We start from the raw sequence: 16673 nt of genomic DNA, 5'->3' as shown, positions 1-16673 counted from the left end.
TTGGGGGGTGGTCTCTGTGATTTAATCTTCTGCTGGTTTTAATCCTAGGAAGTTGGGGACTCTCATTCTGTAATCAGATTTCATTGGCACTTCTTAGCCTCACATTTTGACCGGCGCCCAAGATGTGACTAATCTTTCACTAGCTGAGAGAACGTCTGCCCTCAATAACAGCAGCAAAAGGGCTAGACTGTGCCCAGCCTTGCTTGAGTGCACCAGGGGCACCCTGTGCTGTGTTCCCTTGCAGGATTTGACATAGTGCCTTCCAAAAGTGCATGTGGGGCTCTCTGCTAGGACGTCTGCTGGTGCTACCTACCCCAATGGGAGCAGGCAGGTGTGGAGTGAAAGTGAGACCAAGGCCTCCTTCAACATTAACCTCCACACCCATGTTGAAAATGTACCATTCATTCCTCTTTTCTCTTCTCCTTCTTGACCAGTACCTAATCCCTGAGAGACCTTTACCTCTCACACAGGAACTACTTACTGTAGTTTCCTCAGTAGCCTTTTGTGAGGGACTTTTACAAAATCATTTTGAAAGTCCAGATCAATTGTATTGACCAGTTCTCCTTTACGCACTATTTAGTTGACTCTGCCAAAGAATTCTAGTAGACTGGAAAGACGTTTTTCCTTCCCATATCATATCAGACTGTAATTATGTTTTAACTTGTTAACCTGACACTGAAGTATGACTCACTGGTCTGTTATTCCCACAATCACCACCTTTTTCGCATTAATTACTTTCCAGTCATCTGATGTAGTGACTGATTTTAATTAACTTGAAGGTATTTTAATAATATTTTGCACTCCTAAGGCATCTTTCAAGCTACAGCTCTCAGAGCTTGTTATCATCTGTGATTAATTAAGCCTCATAACACCCCCTGAGGCAGGTAAGTCTTTAAATGTCTATATTACAGATCAGAAACCTGAGGGACAGAGAGATGACGGGACTTGCCCAGGATCATACAGCAAATAAAAGTAGCTCAGAGTAGAGTAGCCAATTTTGGTTGGATGTATTCTTGGATGTATTCTTGGAGATTTCATCATATGACATGATCTTTAATTAAAGATTAATCTTTAATTCCTGAAGACTCCAGGCCAATCCTGGAGGGTTGACAACCCTACGCAGAGGTCCTGACTCCCACTTCCCTATTCCAGCCAATATACCACACTCCCTGTCATTATAACCATGGCGTACGAAACATATACCTTAAGAATGTCCGTGTGTCTAGCATGAATAATGTTGGACTCTTTTTGCACCTGGGGAGTTGTACATCTCATTTCCTTTCCCAATGCCAGCCTTCAAGCACTGTCATTTTTCCTTGTACTTTCTCAGACCTAGAGATTCGATTACAAAAGTAAGCCCGTGGAAGTGGTGAGAAATGCCAGCTTTCAACGATGGCACTCTGTAAACGACAAGCAGTCTTGGGCCAGGCTCTACACTCTCTCTCAGAGTGTCGCAGCCCGAGCTCGCATTTTGCCTAAGTAATTTCCGTTCTGTTGTGTTCTCTCAGACCTCGTGTTCTGAGAGTGCTCGGGAGGCTGACACATTATCTCTGTCACAGGTGAAACAGCTACCTGTGTGGAAGAGTACCATTTAGTCACTGATTTGGGAAAGCTAAGCAGGACCTTTACACCCCTCCCAAAAGATTTCACACCATTCAGAACCCAAGATCCTCAGCACAAACAGTCAGTACTGAGTCTCCCTTTAGACTTTTTTCTACTACACCTGTTTTCAGTCAGGGGAGGCCTATGACATCTCAAAATAGGGATGGAACCTGACAGCAAAGAGACCTAGAGGAATGCTCCTCCAGGAATAGCCTGGGACTTCTGATGGAAAATAGTGCAGTGAGGGGTCATTTTAACTATGTTTTGCATTATATACTGTATATACTGACAATGTTAAATCATATGTGACAGACATTTTGAATCTTTGGGCAGGTCCAGACTGCCAGGCATGTACTGGGGAGCCATATATCAGTCACCTTTATAGACAGAGAGGAGGAGTGAGAAAGAAGCAGCAGAAGAGAGAGAATAAGAGAAAGAGAAGAAGAAAAGGTACAATTGGAGATAGAAACAAAAAAGGGAGGAATATCAACAAGGATTGTACTACAAAACAAGCGCAAGCATCTCCTTTCCATCTACACCTAAAACAAAAACCATTAAAATAGCAACTCACATGAGTAAAGGCTCAGCATTGTAAGGGCTGAACAAACTAGCTCCTAATTATTTTAAATAAAAGTTTAAATTCAGTGAGATTCAGTGTAATTCCCACCCAGGGAAAAAAATCCACCTCCACAGTGCTGTATGCTAATACAGGATTTAAAATATAAATAAATAAAGAAATAAAGAATTGACCCAAGTCCCCAGGGAAAGTCGCAAATCCACATAGTGTCGTGAATGATAGTTTGATTCAGGAGTTCTAATTTAGCTAAAAGACACACGTATGTTCATAGAGCCAGCGAGGTCTCTTTTGGCTACATCACACAGCAGGCACAGGAGTAGGCATGTTTCTTTCCCATTTAAATTTTCATTCAGTTAGGTTCAGATCACCTTTCACAAGCAGTTTGCGCATTCATGTCAAAATCCAGAATTGTCCAGCCTGTCATGCCTGGGGCAGCTCTGCCTTTATGAGGGTGGAGGCTATGTAGGTCTGAGGATAAAAGAGTGAAGGACAACAAGATACAGGTAGAAAACTCTTTTGCATCTAAATCCAAAATGTAGCTCACAAGGTTTTGTGGGGGCGAGGGGGAGCTTTGGGCCAGCTTATAGCAGTTTGTTAGCTGTCATACTTCTGTGTGGATTCTTGTCCCAGGTGGGGATTTTAGCTCTCACAGATTCTAAATTTTTTATTTAAAAAAAAAAGTTGCTGTCAACTTCTTAGATACATCATTTATTCTAGGGATCAGAAATAGGCAACATAGATCTGAAAAAAGAAATTGGCCCTAACATGATCAAACACAAGAGTTTATTTTCCTCGCTTTTTGTGCCTACAGCTCCAATTAATGCAAACAGAAATTGTGCACATGTATAGGGAAAAAAACAAGATTAATTCCCAGAGGGCTTGATCCAACTCCTCTTAAAATCAATGGAGGAACTGAAATCAATGGGTGTTGGATCAGGCCTCTAAATGGGATAAATTCTATCTCTCTAATGAGTCTTGACAATCCCTGTGCTTAGGGAATTACCGTATTTAGGCCAGCAAAGCTTAGACAACTTAGGTGGGATACACAGGTATTTAGAATACACATAAGATTAATTCCTGGTGAGAGACTAAAATAGTCATCAGAATGTAAGGCATAATCAACAGACGGGAGTTGTGCTGGGCTTGTCAGCTATTGCACAGTGACCGCACAGTACCACAGAGTACAGAATCTACGTTGAGACTCAGCGAGGTATCGCTGTGCAGATCCTACTGAAAAGCCTCGTGAATTAAAATTTGCAACAACTTCTTCATGCCAGCACTAGCTGTAACCGGCAAAGACACTGTTCTCTTGGAATCTTATAATGAGCTTGCAGATGTCTCCCCAGAATGTAAGTACCAGCACAAGAACAAAACCAATGTGTAAAACTACAGGCTATATGAGTTTGCAGACTAGTAATAGAACAAATTACAGTGGGGAAGAGGTGACAAAGTGATACTCAGATTTAAGCCGCTACTTTTCCAGAATGATTTCTAGAGACTGTTAACCAATCAGCTATGGGTTCTGCATAAAATACTCCATTGTCAGACATTATTGATATGAGTCCTACTGACTAGAATCATTTTTGTGCTCCACACAGTGTCTTGTTGGCTATTGCAGTTAGTACAATAAAAGATTGTTTTTTTCTATGGCTTTTAGAAAATGATGTGATTACTCCAATGGTCTGACAGGAATACGAACACGAGTAAGGATTGCAGGGTCCAGGACTAATATTTCAGCATTTCCTCTTTGTTTTAATGTTCATTTATCCAAACAGTTGATTATTGTGTGACATTTTGCTTGTCTGCATGAATTTTAAAAAACAAAAGAATTCTGAACTCTAGGGAAACAAAAATTGGAAAGGTGTGTGGGGGGGGTCATTTAACTACTTCAAAGATTTTAAAATGATCAGTCACATTTCTCTAAAATGTAATTATTTTTTAAATGCTCTGAAAAACTAACAGTAAAGGCTAAGATGTTCAATCTGGGTCCCTAAAGTTAGGCAACTAAAGCCAAATTTAGGCACCTACATAAAAGTAGACTTCAAAGGTGCTGAGCAGCCCCAGATCCCATCAAAATCTCTGCGAGCTGCAGGTGCTCAGCACTTCTGAAAACCAGACCTTTTCTGCTTAGGTGTCTACAAATGGATTTGGGGATCTAGCGTTCGGCGTGCAAGTTTTAAAACAGCCTCCTTGACCCCGAGCTTCAGTTTAATTCTTGCCCCAACCCAAAGTGCAAATGCATCCAAAGCCAACCCGTGACAATGAAGAAGCATGTGTGAGTGTGGACTGTCACCATGAATGAGAATGTTGTTGTCTATTTAAATATGCAACAGTAATCACTGTGGCAACTTGTACTGAACAACGTTCTTGAAATCCTCTTTCTCACAATAAAGTCAGGCTGATCGGCGATCCCGTCAGCACTTGCCTGCTATAAGTATTTCCATTCATTTTACCACTTATTTAGTGAGAGGGAGATAGTGAGAGAGCCAACAGCTTCAGATACTGCTCTGAAGTGCTGCCTTGCTCAAAAGCCAGAGGTTAAAGAAAGCAGATTGTGAGCACCAGCATTTTTGACATTTACAAAGCACACACCAAAGGAGTCAGTGCACTCACCCAGTATAGCCCAGACTTTTCTGTTCTCACCCAGAGCTCACACAGTCTCTGTGCTATGAAGCGAAGAAGCGCTGTGGGTGGCAAGAAGCAGATGATCATACCGAGCTGCACTCCTTTGCAGCAGAATTCTTCTTTCTCCAGCAGTACCCTCACTAATCAGAAGTGTTCACAACAGGAGGCTCTGCTGCTGGTGAGGGACATGCTTCAGGTCCTCCTAAAACATTCTCCAACCACCTTGCAGACTAGGGAGAAGGGCAAGTGAAGCTGCATCTTGAAAACAAAGCCTTTTACAGGAGCTGTGTTTAAATTGGAGATAGATTTAGTAGATTTACTCCATTAAGTTCCCAGATCTCTAACATTATTTGCTTATAGGCCTTGCTTTCAAACTCAGCGCAGATAGATATTTTGGCTGCCATACTTTTCTTCATTATTTGCTGGCTCATCCGAGACAGTCTTAACGTGAAAGACCTGAATGGAAAGCACGTCTTCATAACGGGATGTGACAGTGGGTTTGGAAACTTGCTGGCTAAACAGCTTGACCAAAGGGGATTCCATGTCATCGCTGCATGTCTAACAGAAAAGGGAAGCCGAGAACTACTAGCCTGCACGTCCCTCTCACTGAAGACTGTGATCCTGAACTTAACAGACTCCAGCAGCATTGACAACGCAGTGGAGTTTGTGAAACAAGAGACAGATGGGGAGGGTAAGTGGTAGAGCCGCACTCCATACAAATTACGAAATATACTCCAGTATAAAATAGAAGAGTTCTGGTAGTAATCTTCCATAATAACTGCACAGGAGCATTTCTTATGCTGATTCAAGCTGTACTTTCTTCAGTGCTATGGTTCTATCTAGTTAGGTATTTATTAGCACCAACCACCATAGTTCCAAGAGTGTTTTATGTTCCAGAAGCCAGTTTCAACTGTTGCCCACTTTTATCAATCAGGGGCCTTCTAAGTATGAGATTCCTTGGTATTTTAACAGTCAGAAAATATACTTGTACATGTTTTTAAGTCTCACTCAGCTGTAGGTAAAAAACTCAGCTTGTGGGAGTGCTAATTGGAGCCAATCAGAACTTCATTGACCTACTTAAGCAATCAGTCAGCCTGGCCAATTAAAAATGCCTAGCTGAGTTCACGCTCTCCTCCTTTGGGAAAGCAAATGGTTAGTTTTTTCTATGTCAACAAGTCTAATTTTTGTAATACACACATAATGATGACACTGAGTGTAGCAATCAAAAGGGGCATTGTCCAAATCCATCATTCCCTTTGGATTGTTACTACAGTGGTGTTTCTTTGTACTAGAGAGCGCTATTGTATATAGTTGTAACTGGTACCTAGAAGCTGGCAAAGTTGATAACTGAGGTCCAACAGCAAAGCAAAACGTTTTTACCAATAAGGCATTTTTTTCATTTGAATAATCAGGTGATAACTTCAGTTCCATTGTTCTAAAGTCCAAAATCAATTCAACTTTCATATTGTTCTGACATGCACTGTCAGGGGCGGCTCCAGGCACCAGCACGCCAAGCGCGTGCCTGGGGCGGCAAGCTGCGGGGGGCGCTCTGCTGGTCGCCACGAGGGCAGCAGGCAGGTTGCCTTTGGCGGCATGCCTGCGGAGGGTCTGCTGGTCCCGCGGCTTCAGCAGACCTCCCGCAGGCAAACCGCTGAATCCGTGGGACCAGGGACCTCTTGCAGGCAAGCCGCCGAAGGCAGCCTGCCTGCCGTGCTTGGGGTGGCAAAATACCTAGAGCCGCCCCTGTGCACTGTGTTACCTCCAGTGGCAGGACTAGGAAAAATAACCACAGCTCATCTTGCCAGGGACTTTGCTGAACTCCTCTCCACATACCGCATCTGAAAAGCACCAAACCAAACTGGTCTCAGGCTAGGCTACATGGGACAGGCAACTGCAGTGAACATTCACTGTAATCCTCACTCTAGCTGTATAATCAAAGAGGCCAGGCACTGACTTAGCAGGGAGTCTACACTAGCCTCTCTCTTTAGAAACAGGCCGTCCTGAGCAGGGTGTGGTAATATTAATAACATGGCACTTATACAGCACTATTTATCCATAGAGCCCAAAGTATGTTACCAAGGTGGCGAAGCACTATCATCTCTGTTTTATGGATGGGGTAATGGAGAGAGCTCCAGGCCCACTTAGCGTATGTCTACACTGCAGTTGGGAGCAAGGCTCTAAGCCCAGGTAGGCAAACTCATGATAGTGAGGCTCACACTAGCATTCCAAAGCAGCTGTGTGCATGTTGCAGCACCAGTGGTGGCATGGGCTAGCTCTCCCAGTGCCACATTGTCACACAGCTATTTTTAGCATGCTAAAGCAAGGCCCACTCGCACCAATCTGTCTCCCTGGGCTGGAAGGCTCACTCCCACCTGCAGGGTAGATACACCCTTCAGGTCTAGTACCGAGAAGGCCTGGGAAGCCATGGCTCCAACTGAAATCATTTCTCCATTCATATTTAGAACCATTGACTAAAGCATTAGGAAGGTGTAAGTAAGTTTGCCAGCTGTACAGTATAAAGTCAGATAGTCATGAGGAAACCCAGTCAATGACATTCATCTTGTTAAACCGTGTGCAAAATGTGAGCTCTTGCAGTCTATTGCCATGTATCCTGTCTCCTACCCCACTCCCTGCTGTGATAGTGGCACGTACTGAATGTGATATTTTTGGAATACTTTTAGGCCTCTTTGGCTTGGTAAATAATGCTGGAAGAGCAACGCCGATGGCACCCACCGACTGGATGCAGATAGATGATTTCCACACAATTATGGATGTTAATCTGATGGGGTTGATTGAAATCACCCTGAAGCTTCTCCCGCTTTTGAAAAAGGCTAAAGGAAGAGTAGTCAACGTTGCCAGTGTTATGGGTCGCTTGGCGTTTTTAGGTGGTGGCTACTGTTTGTCAAAGTGGGGCGTGGAAGCTTTCTCAGACATCTTACGGTGAGTCATTAGAGATGGATTTGTGATGCTAGTTCTGGATTTCAAATGCTCTACAGTTTGTAGCTGTTTGAATCTGAGGCTGTGGTTGAGTTCATAATAGGTTAGAGACCAGATATGAATTTCTGGATCCTCACCAGAGTTTGGGTTGTTCCCTTTAGTGGGGGGTTAGTTTTGCGCTTTCTCTAATTTTATCCCATTTTTAACAGCATAAACTTTCCTGTACAAAGTGCTAGAAATGCAGCTTTGACTCGACTAACAAGGTGAAAACCCAGCAGAGTTAACATCTGAGATGTTTTGCTCTGTGTAGTCACTTTGCCCCTACGTCTGAGGCTGCCTTTACTAGCTGGTGCCCTCTTGTGGCTGTGTGGGTGCTATCCTGAGTTTGATTCAGTTTCTCCCCTTCATGTAGAACTGTATCAAATGCCTCACTGAAATGCAGGTAGAGAAGAGCTACTGCATTTCCTTTGTCTAACAAATCAGTTATCGTCGCAAAGAAAGAGATCAGGTTAGTCTGGCATAATCTACCTTTTGTAAACCCATTTTGTATTTTACCCAGTTACCGTGTATCTCTATGTTCTTAACTACTTTCTCTTTCAAAATTTGTTCCAAGATCTTGCATACAATTGAGGTCAAACTAACAGGCCTGTAGTTTTCTGGATCACTCTATTCCCCTTTCTTAAAAAGAGGAACTATATGAGCAATTCTTCAGACATAGGGTACAACCTGAATTTACAGGCTCATTAAAAAATATTGCTATTGGCCTTGCAATTTCCTGGGCCAGTTCCTTTAATATTCTTGGATGGAGATTATTCGGGGGGCCCCCGATTTAGTCCCATTAAGCTGTTTGAGTTTGACTTCCACCTCAGATGTGGTAATGTCTACCTCCACATCCTCATTAGTCACCCTGCCACTCTCTCTCTAAGTTCATCATTAACCATTATTGAAAACTGAGGCAATGTCTTTATTTAGGTGTTGGGCTATGCCTAGATTATCCTTAATCTCCCCCGCATCCCCAGTGGTTAGTGCTCCTACTTCTTTCCTTGTTTTATTTTTATTTATATGACTGGTTTCAATTCCTTTTGCAAGTCCAACTCTGCTTGGCTTTTGGCAGTTCTCACTTTATCTTTACACTTTCTGACCTCCAAGAGGTAGCTTTCCTTCCTAATCCATCCCATCTTCCATTCCTTGTAGGCTTTCTGCTTCCTCTTAATCACCTGTTTGAGATGCTTGTTCATCCAGATTGATCTGCAACCCTTCCCTACGAATTCTTCCCCCTTGCTTGGCATGCAGGCTTCAAATAACTCCTGCAATTTTGGCTTAAAGTAATTCCACACCTCCTCCACATTCAGATCCTTGAGTTCTTCGGTCCAGTCCACTTCCCTAACTAATTCCCTTAATTTTTTTAAGTTTGCCCTTTTGAAATCCAGGACCCTAGTTGCAAATCCATTCTTGTTTATCCTTCAATTTAGTTTAAACTGAATTAGCTCGAACCAAGGTTGTCCCCTGCAACCAGTTCTTCTATGAGGTCGTCACTACTCACCAATACCAAATCTAAAATGACATCACCTCTTGTTGGTTTGGCAATTATTTGGTGAAGAAATCTGTCAGCTATCACATCCAGGAAAATGTCAGACCTACTATTATTACTAGCACTTGTCCTCCAATCTATAGCTGGGAAGTTAAGTCTCCAATAATCACTCAATTCCCAGTAGTATTTATTTCATTAAAAACATTAAAGAGGTGTCTATTCATATCCAAATTGGATCCTGGAGGTCTATAGCACACCCCAAGAACTAGCCCAGGGGAACCTCTTGTAGCTTTCTTCCCCAAAGTGATTTTGCCCCAACAGATTCTGTCTTATCCATTCCATCACTTCTAATTTCTTTACAGTCTACCCCATCATTGATACACAATGCTACGCCACCACCTTTGTCTTTATTTCTGTCTCTCCTGAACAGCACAAACCCTTCAATACCTGTACTCCAGTCATGATTAATATTCCACCATGTTTCTGTTATCCCTATTATATCTGGTTTCACTTTGTGCACCGGTAGTTATGATGCCTCCATTTTGTTACCCAAGCTCCTTGCATTGGTGTACAAATATCTTAACTGTTGCTACTTGGCTTCTCCCACATTCCTTGCCCAACTGGTTACAGTCATTCTACTGCCAGTATTGCCTATCTGACTGGTTTCAACACTATCCTTCCTCTTAATGTCCATTCTCCTACCCACTTCTGTTCCTTTCTCCATTGATGTATCATTTCTTACTTGATTTTCCTCCCTCTCAATGTTAAAATCAGGTATGGAGATTACATAGAATCATAGAATATCAGAGTTGGAAGGGACCTCAGGAGGTCATCTAGTCCAACCCCCTGCTCAAAGCAGGACCAGTCCCCAGACAGATTTTTGCCCCAATCCCTAAATGGCTCCCTGAAGGATTGAACTCACAACCCTGGGTTTAGCAGGCCAATGCTCAAACCACTGAGCATCTCCCAACCATCTCCCCCGAGTTTCTAGTTTAAAGCTTTGTTAATGTGTTGTGCCAACCTCCATCCCAGAAGCCTATTTCCCTCCCTACTCAGGAGGAATCCATCCCATGAGAACACTCCTCAGTCTTTTCCTCTGCCTGGTTCTTGTAATCACATGCTTCCACTGGCCTAAACTTCCTTGTTGCCCCTTTTATCCTTAACTTCCGCTGTCTTTACTATCCCATAATAATCTAAGCACTGGTGCTGCTGGGCAGCAATTAGGCCCTCGTATGTCAAAGATACTTACACATAACTTTGGAATATTAGACTCAATGAGTATCTGTCCCTCTGCAGTCAATGGTGCTTTGCTGATTTACAGAGGCTGAAGAGCTGATCCAGAGGCTCCTCTCAACAGGCAGGTAGAACTGGTAAAGTTGACTGGGTGCAGCTGTGAACATTCAGATAAAGCAGAATATGCTCCAAGAAACAAATTTAGTGGCTGATGTCAAGAGTGTTCAATTCCATGGCATTGTTTGGAATGGCACATGAATGAGTCAGCTCTCCAAAGGTCTCTGAAGCTGCCCCCTAGGGGAGACAAGCAATTTTCATGGTGCAGGAGTGAAGGAGTGAAACTACAATGCAAAATATAAACTGTAAACATCTGCTCTCTTTCTTATTAGTTAACAGTAAATGAATTCACCTTCAGCACATATTTGGGCAATGAAATCTACAGAGTTGAGACTCCTAATGCAGTCAAATGATTCTGCCCAGCTGTGTTTTGCTTTCTGATTCTTTCAGGTTGTTAATGGTCTCCCAGCAGAAGTAGATTATAACAGAGCAGCAGGAACTGGAAACATTTCTTTGTATTCTACATCTTTGAATAGAAATGTACAGCGTTTCAGCTAGATGTGTGGCTCAAATGGATTTTGGAGTTACCTTGATCATCTCTGTTCCTAAGCAAACCACACAGAATAGGTGTTAGTATACCTGCGGCTGCATTCAAGCACTCTTCGTAGCTAGATTGTATAGTTCTCTGTACAGTGGGTCTTTTCCTGTGATAAGTTACAACAAAAAGACAATATGCCATATACTAAAGCTAATTTGCACTTTGACATTTTTACATAACCAGAAATAAATCAACATTTGACCTTTATATTCTTAAGGTACACACTTTCACTTTGGTTATTACAGAGCCAAATATTTAAAGATCATGTAATTGTTGGGTCTGCCAGAATGAAAACATTTGCTATCGTTTTATTTCCATTCCAGGAGAGACATGCAGCATTTTGGAGTGAAGGTGAGCATAATTGAGCCGGGATGCTTTAAGACTGGAGTAACTAGTTCAGAGGTCATTGAGAGAGACCTGCTAAGACTTTGGAACCAACTAACTCCTGAGGTCAGAGAATCCTATGGAGATAAATACTTTGTTGAGTGTAAGTACAAATACTTAACATCACTGGACTGGAATGGACTTGGCTAACCTGTCATGGACTGACCATTATTTCCTTTGGAGTACAACTCTCCTGTTGGAGTGAAGGGCTTGGGCTCTTGGTGCACCTATTAGATTGGTGGAACATGTTCTGGTTCAGACTCAGAATGCTTTCCCAGAATGCTGGGAAAGAATGCCATTGAGCTGACAGAGTGCTCTATTGATAACCTGGTAAAACATATTATTGTCCTTTGTCCTCAACGACTGACAGCTAGAGAGCCAGTGGCAGGAGACCTCCTTGATTCTAGGGGGTTGTCATGTCTTTGCTTTGCAGGACACTCCTCACTCATCCAGGCAATTCATCACAATATTGAAGAGTCAATATACTTCCCAATGCTTTACAGAATAGCTTTTCTTTCTACATAGGATTTCCTATTCTTCTGTTTCACTAAAGAGTATTTCCTCTTCTGCTGCAGGATTTCCTGTTCTGCTGAAGATTAGTGTTGAGTTACTCTTACAGGGTACAAGAACATTTGCAGCTAATTAGAGGGCCTGAGGAAGTTTCAAGAAGAAAGAAAGTGAAGTTTACTTATTAAATATACTTAATTCAGGCTACAGAAGGCAGGGAGATAAACAGCAAAACTTGGAAACATATGTACAGTATACACAGCCTGTAGTTTCATAGATTAATTATGGGCTATTGAATATTTGTTTCATGAGCAGCAAATAAGCAACTATTACTAACATAAAAATAGAATGATTTCTAAAGCTTTACAATGCAGTTAACAGTAACATTTGGGTGTGGAGAGCGTCTATAGCTCTTTTTCTTCTTTTACAGAGTTTTAGCTGACAACAATTTAAAATTCTTTTATCAGAGAATGTTTCATAAGCATTCAGGGATTTATTCTCTTTCCTACAGATATAAGAGCTCAAAGATTTTCAATGAAAAGATTGTGCGACTCTGACATTTCTAAAGTCACAAAATGCATGGAGCATGCCTTGATAGCAAAATACCCCAGGACACGCTATGGATCTGGCTGGGATGCAAAGTTCTTTTGGCTGCCCCTCTCCTATGCACCAACCCTTCTATCTGATATGATGTTGCGTATGCTGCTTCCAACTCCAGCAGCCAGTAGGAAATCACTATCCAGAGTTCCACTTGATGTTTAATATTTAGTACACTAGGGTCAATGCTAAAGTGATGATTGTTATTCTTTAAAAAATCAGCCATTCGCTTTCCTACCTATAACTAACTGACTGCTTTAATTGTCTTCAGAAAACACTTTGATTTTTATTTAACTTCAGTCTGGAGAAAGTTTTTCTTTGTTATATTCATCAGAGATATATTTGCAGTATAACATTCACCTGCAGAGCTGGTCAAATAGTATTTACCAGAGACAAAATTTGGAGACTTTGGGCCTTTTATTTCCTGAATCAGTCCTTCTATATGCCAATCTATTCTGCTCTTAAAGTTGGACCAAATGTCAGCCTATGAATTATATGATGTTGGTATGCAAAGTGCAACATTGTTAATCCATATATTCTAAAGGGTAGAATATACATGTTCTGTAAGAACCCATTTACTCAAGAACTGATACATCTATTCATGTTGAATATGGGTATTTGATTTGATCAAGTTTAAGCCATTAGCATTCACAGCTTTGTGAAGTTCAGTGGCTGGTGTGCATGATTCAGTCAAAGTAAGCCCCTAGCATTTGAAAAATATCCACAAAATGTTAGTTCCAGTTCTCAGCTACATCTATGCTCCTATTTACCATTCAGTAGTCAGCTACTATAGTGGAGATAATTCACAGGTTATTTCAACAATATGTAATATAAGTGACAAGCAATCAAAGACAATTGTTAAACATTACTACAATATTTATACATTATCCTGATTCCTAATTTTAGTGTAGTTTTATCCGAAAAATAATACATATGTACATGATGCCTTTTATCCTGAGGGATCCCGCGGGGGGTTACATTTCACCCCCTGCTAATTTTGTGAAGCAGATCATTTTGTTTATGCTGTCATCGATTAATATTACTATATGCAATGCACTAAGCATGATAAAATACTTTTACTGAGGTTATAATGCCTCTTGACATTATAATATTAAGTGCACTATAAGTTTTTTCCCCTGATAAGCTGCTGGCAAGTAGCTGACATGACGGTGTGCATGGTGGTTTGAAAATTGATAGGGTAAAGGTTTTGTTTACCAGAGATTTGAGTTGCTGATTAATGATTAATATCCAGGTCAATTAAGTTTACAAAAATATCACAGCAAGTCAGAACTTTGAATGAGGAAAGGGGGTTCATATGTGTGTGTGTCTGTCTGTGTGTGTGTGTGTGTGTGTGTGTGTGTGTGTGTGTGTGTGAAAGTAAAGTACTGCACTCAGAGTCTACTCTCTACGAAATGTTTTCAGAGAAAGCAAATTCATTTTACCTCATTTGACAATAAACACACATTTATAAATATTTTTCGCTGTCTGGTCTGATGGCCTGAAAGATCCTACATCTGAGAGAAACTAATGTCATTTATCACCCAAACAGTGGCAGATTACAAAGAGAGATTGAAAGCTCCTAGAAAACGGACCATCTTTCAAACATCAGTCTAGTGTTCAGAAAGGCAACAAGGGCTGGAGATCATAAAGTGAAAGAAATCAGAGAATAAAGCTGTGAACAAAAACCTTAAAGCCTCTGCTGGACTGAGTACCATAGCTACTCTCCATTCATTGACTCGTGGAAGGGAGGGGAAGCCTTTGCTATACATTTTACTGAGGAGAGGAAGCCCAAACTGGTGCCTGGGGGGTCCCTCTGCCAGAAAAAGAAAGGTGTTTTTTTTTAATTATGAGCAAACATATGCACTATATAAACAGTACAGCCCCAAAGAGACTACATTTTATTTGAGTCTGACAGCTTACAAATCTTGTGAAAAAAACAGTTATTATATATTTCAAGTGAACATGAATTTTAGCAGTAGATTTTCGGCATGGCTGAAGCTTTATGTCTGCGGGTATAATTTGCAAAATTGACACCTGCATTTTCCATGGGTGCAAAGGGAGGCTAGATTTGGAAAACGTACGCCTCAATATCATCTCTCTCTAAAAATTCAAGTATAAGAACTCTGTGGGTTTGAGATAGTTCTTTCCTTCAAAAAGAAAAAAGAAGCCACTTTTAAAAATACATCTTCTTTTGTAAACTGTTCCACAGATTACTAGGAACATCTTAAAGTAAAGCACTGGGGTAAAATGGAGTTACCAAGCCATTATGTGTTTTGCTCAGGTCTGTACTGCCTTAATATTCATAAAGCACTAACTACACTCCCTATGTCCTATTCCTTGGAAAGATCCTCTTTGAAGTAGTCCAAAATACTGATCAGAGACATTATAACAGAACTATGTACTTGAAAAGGTTTACAGATCTGAAGCCAGATCCTCAGCTAGTATTAACTGGTGTAGCTTAGTTGAAGTCAATGGAGTTACACCAATATAAACTGGCTGCCAATCTGGCTCCTGATTTTACAGAATAAGAGATATACTGGACATGCTTACACACTGGACATGCTTAACATTTGTAAAATGAAATTTATTATACAATTTTTGTGCAAAAGACACTGTTCATAACTTTTCCAGGATGTAACAATTCTTATGTATTGTAGGATATTGCATTATTCTTTAAATTGTGAATAAAATGTATCATAGAAAAGTTGTAAAAATGATAATGATTTACAACATTCCAAGCCAACTTTGGGGGTGAGCTGGACTCATGCACTAAGTTAAAATTGCAAACAACTTACGCATGAACGGAGTACATCTTCTGAATCATGCTTATGTGCAAATCTGCACCATCATTAAAATCAGTTCATGATCACACCCGCATGAGTTATGAATCAATGGGTACAGATTCAAATAGAGGGTTTGGCTTGCACAAAAGTGGATGTGTTTCTCCAAAGCAAAACCTTTGAGTAAGCTGCCTTTCAAAACCAACACAAACGCTGTGCCAGCTACACAATAATATTATTCCAGCTGGAGGAGGAATCAAGCACCTAGGTGCAGCAAGCCCTATTTTCTCTTGGCACACAGACACCAGAAAGAGCCATGTCATTCAGGTAAAAGGTCAGTTGTCATATTGTGATTCTTGGGCCAAGTATATGGCTAGCACTCCCACCAGAACAGGAATATTAGAAAAACACTTGGCCCACGAAGACAGACACACCACAAGGATGCAGGGAGACAAAATTTGACTCTCGCAGACATTTCCTTGAACTGAAGGTTTCCAATGTATTTAACAGGTTAAGTTTAACACAGCCATAGCAAATACATGTGTTGGTCTGAGATCCCGTTTTTGTGCATGTGGATTTTAATTATTTCTCTAATACACCTACGTTGACCAACACAGTGACAGGCATTCATCCTCATCAGAAGAGAGATTATTCTGATTATTACTTCATCATAACAGAGATTACTGGATAGGAACTCATGAAGGATATTAACAATAGCGTTAGCAACATGATAGTGTAGGCATTAACTTGCATGTATTTTGTCCAGGGAGCTCTACAATTACTAGTACGATATGCACGTTGGAGCGTACAAGCCAAAGTTTGGCCTTCTGTGATTTACTGGGATTGGAGAGCTGAGCAGCCAGAGCACAGGCCTGGAAACCAGAAACTTTCCACCTCTAATCCCAGTATTGACACCAACTCCTTTTATGGCTTCCAACCAGTCAGTCTCTTTGCCCTCGTTTCACAATCTGTAACTGTGAATAATGGTTTCCTACTTTACAAGGGATGTTGTGAGTATTAATGTTAAATGGGAATGATTTTCATCTCATGCTTTACCAAGATATAACCGACTTCAATGGAGTTCTGATTTACCCCTCAATGTGTAACTAGGCTCAAATGTTTGGAAAGTACAAGTACTTTTATTAGTGTTCTCTAAAGCACTGCTTTTTTACAGTCTGTACTGAAAGCTCCAGATTATGTCAGATTTGTATGGTGCATCAGACTCAATAATTTATGGATTAAGAA

At 41.1% G+C, this 16673-nt stretch overlaps 1 protein-coding gene across 1 annotated transcript; it reads left to right on the top strand.

Annotated features, from left to right (window-relative positions):
* Nucleotides 1-2818: 2818 nt before the first annotated feature.
* LOC120374243 (retinol dehydrogenase 7-like) lies at nucleotides 2819-13152 on the top strand. Its single transcript, XM_039493546.1, has 5 exons — nucleotides 2819-3528; nucleotides 5165-5495; nucleotides 7486-7744; nucleotides 11484-11647; nucleotides 12563-13152. The coding sequence occupies exons 1-5, from the start codon at nucleotides 3502-3504 to the stop codon at nucleotides 12811-12813; spliced, it is 1032 nt and encodes a 343-aa protein (XP_039349480.1). The 5' UTR covers nucleotides 2819-3501; the 3' UTR covers nucleotides 12814-13152.
* The last annotated feature ends 3521 nt before the right edge of the window (nucleotides 13153-16673 follow it).

The sequence above is a fragment of the Mauremys reevesii genome, linkage group 11, assembly GCF_016161935.1.
Source record: "Mauremys reevesii isolate NIE-2019 linkage group 11, ASM1616193v1, whole genome shotgun sequence".
Classification (NCBI taxonomy): Eukaryota; Metazoa; Chordata; order Testudines; family Geoemydidae; genus Mauremys; species Mauremys reevesii.
This window is presented reverse-complemented; position numbering and strand designations above follow the sequence as displayed.

Excerpts from the sequence above, each read along its gene's own strand:
- LOC120374243 (XM_039493546.1), top strand. The coding sequence starts at position 3,502 with ATGAGCTTGCAGATGTCTCCCCAGAAT. Across the intron at positions 3,529-5,164 it reads TGCAGATGTCTCCCCAGAAT|GCCTTGCTTTCAAACTCAGC; the intron begins GTAAGTACCAGC and ends ATTTGCTTATAG. Across the intron at positions 7,745-11,483 it reads GCTTTCTCAGACATCTTACG|GAGAGACATGCAGCATTTTG; the intron begins GTGAGTCATTAG and ends TTTCCATTCCAG.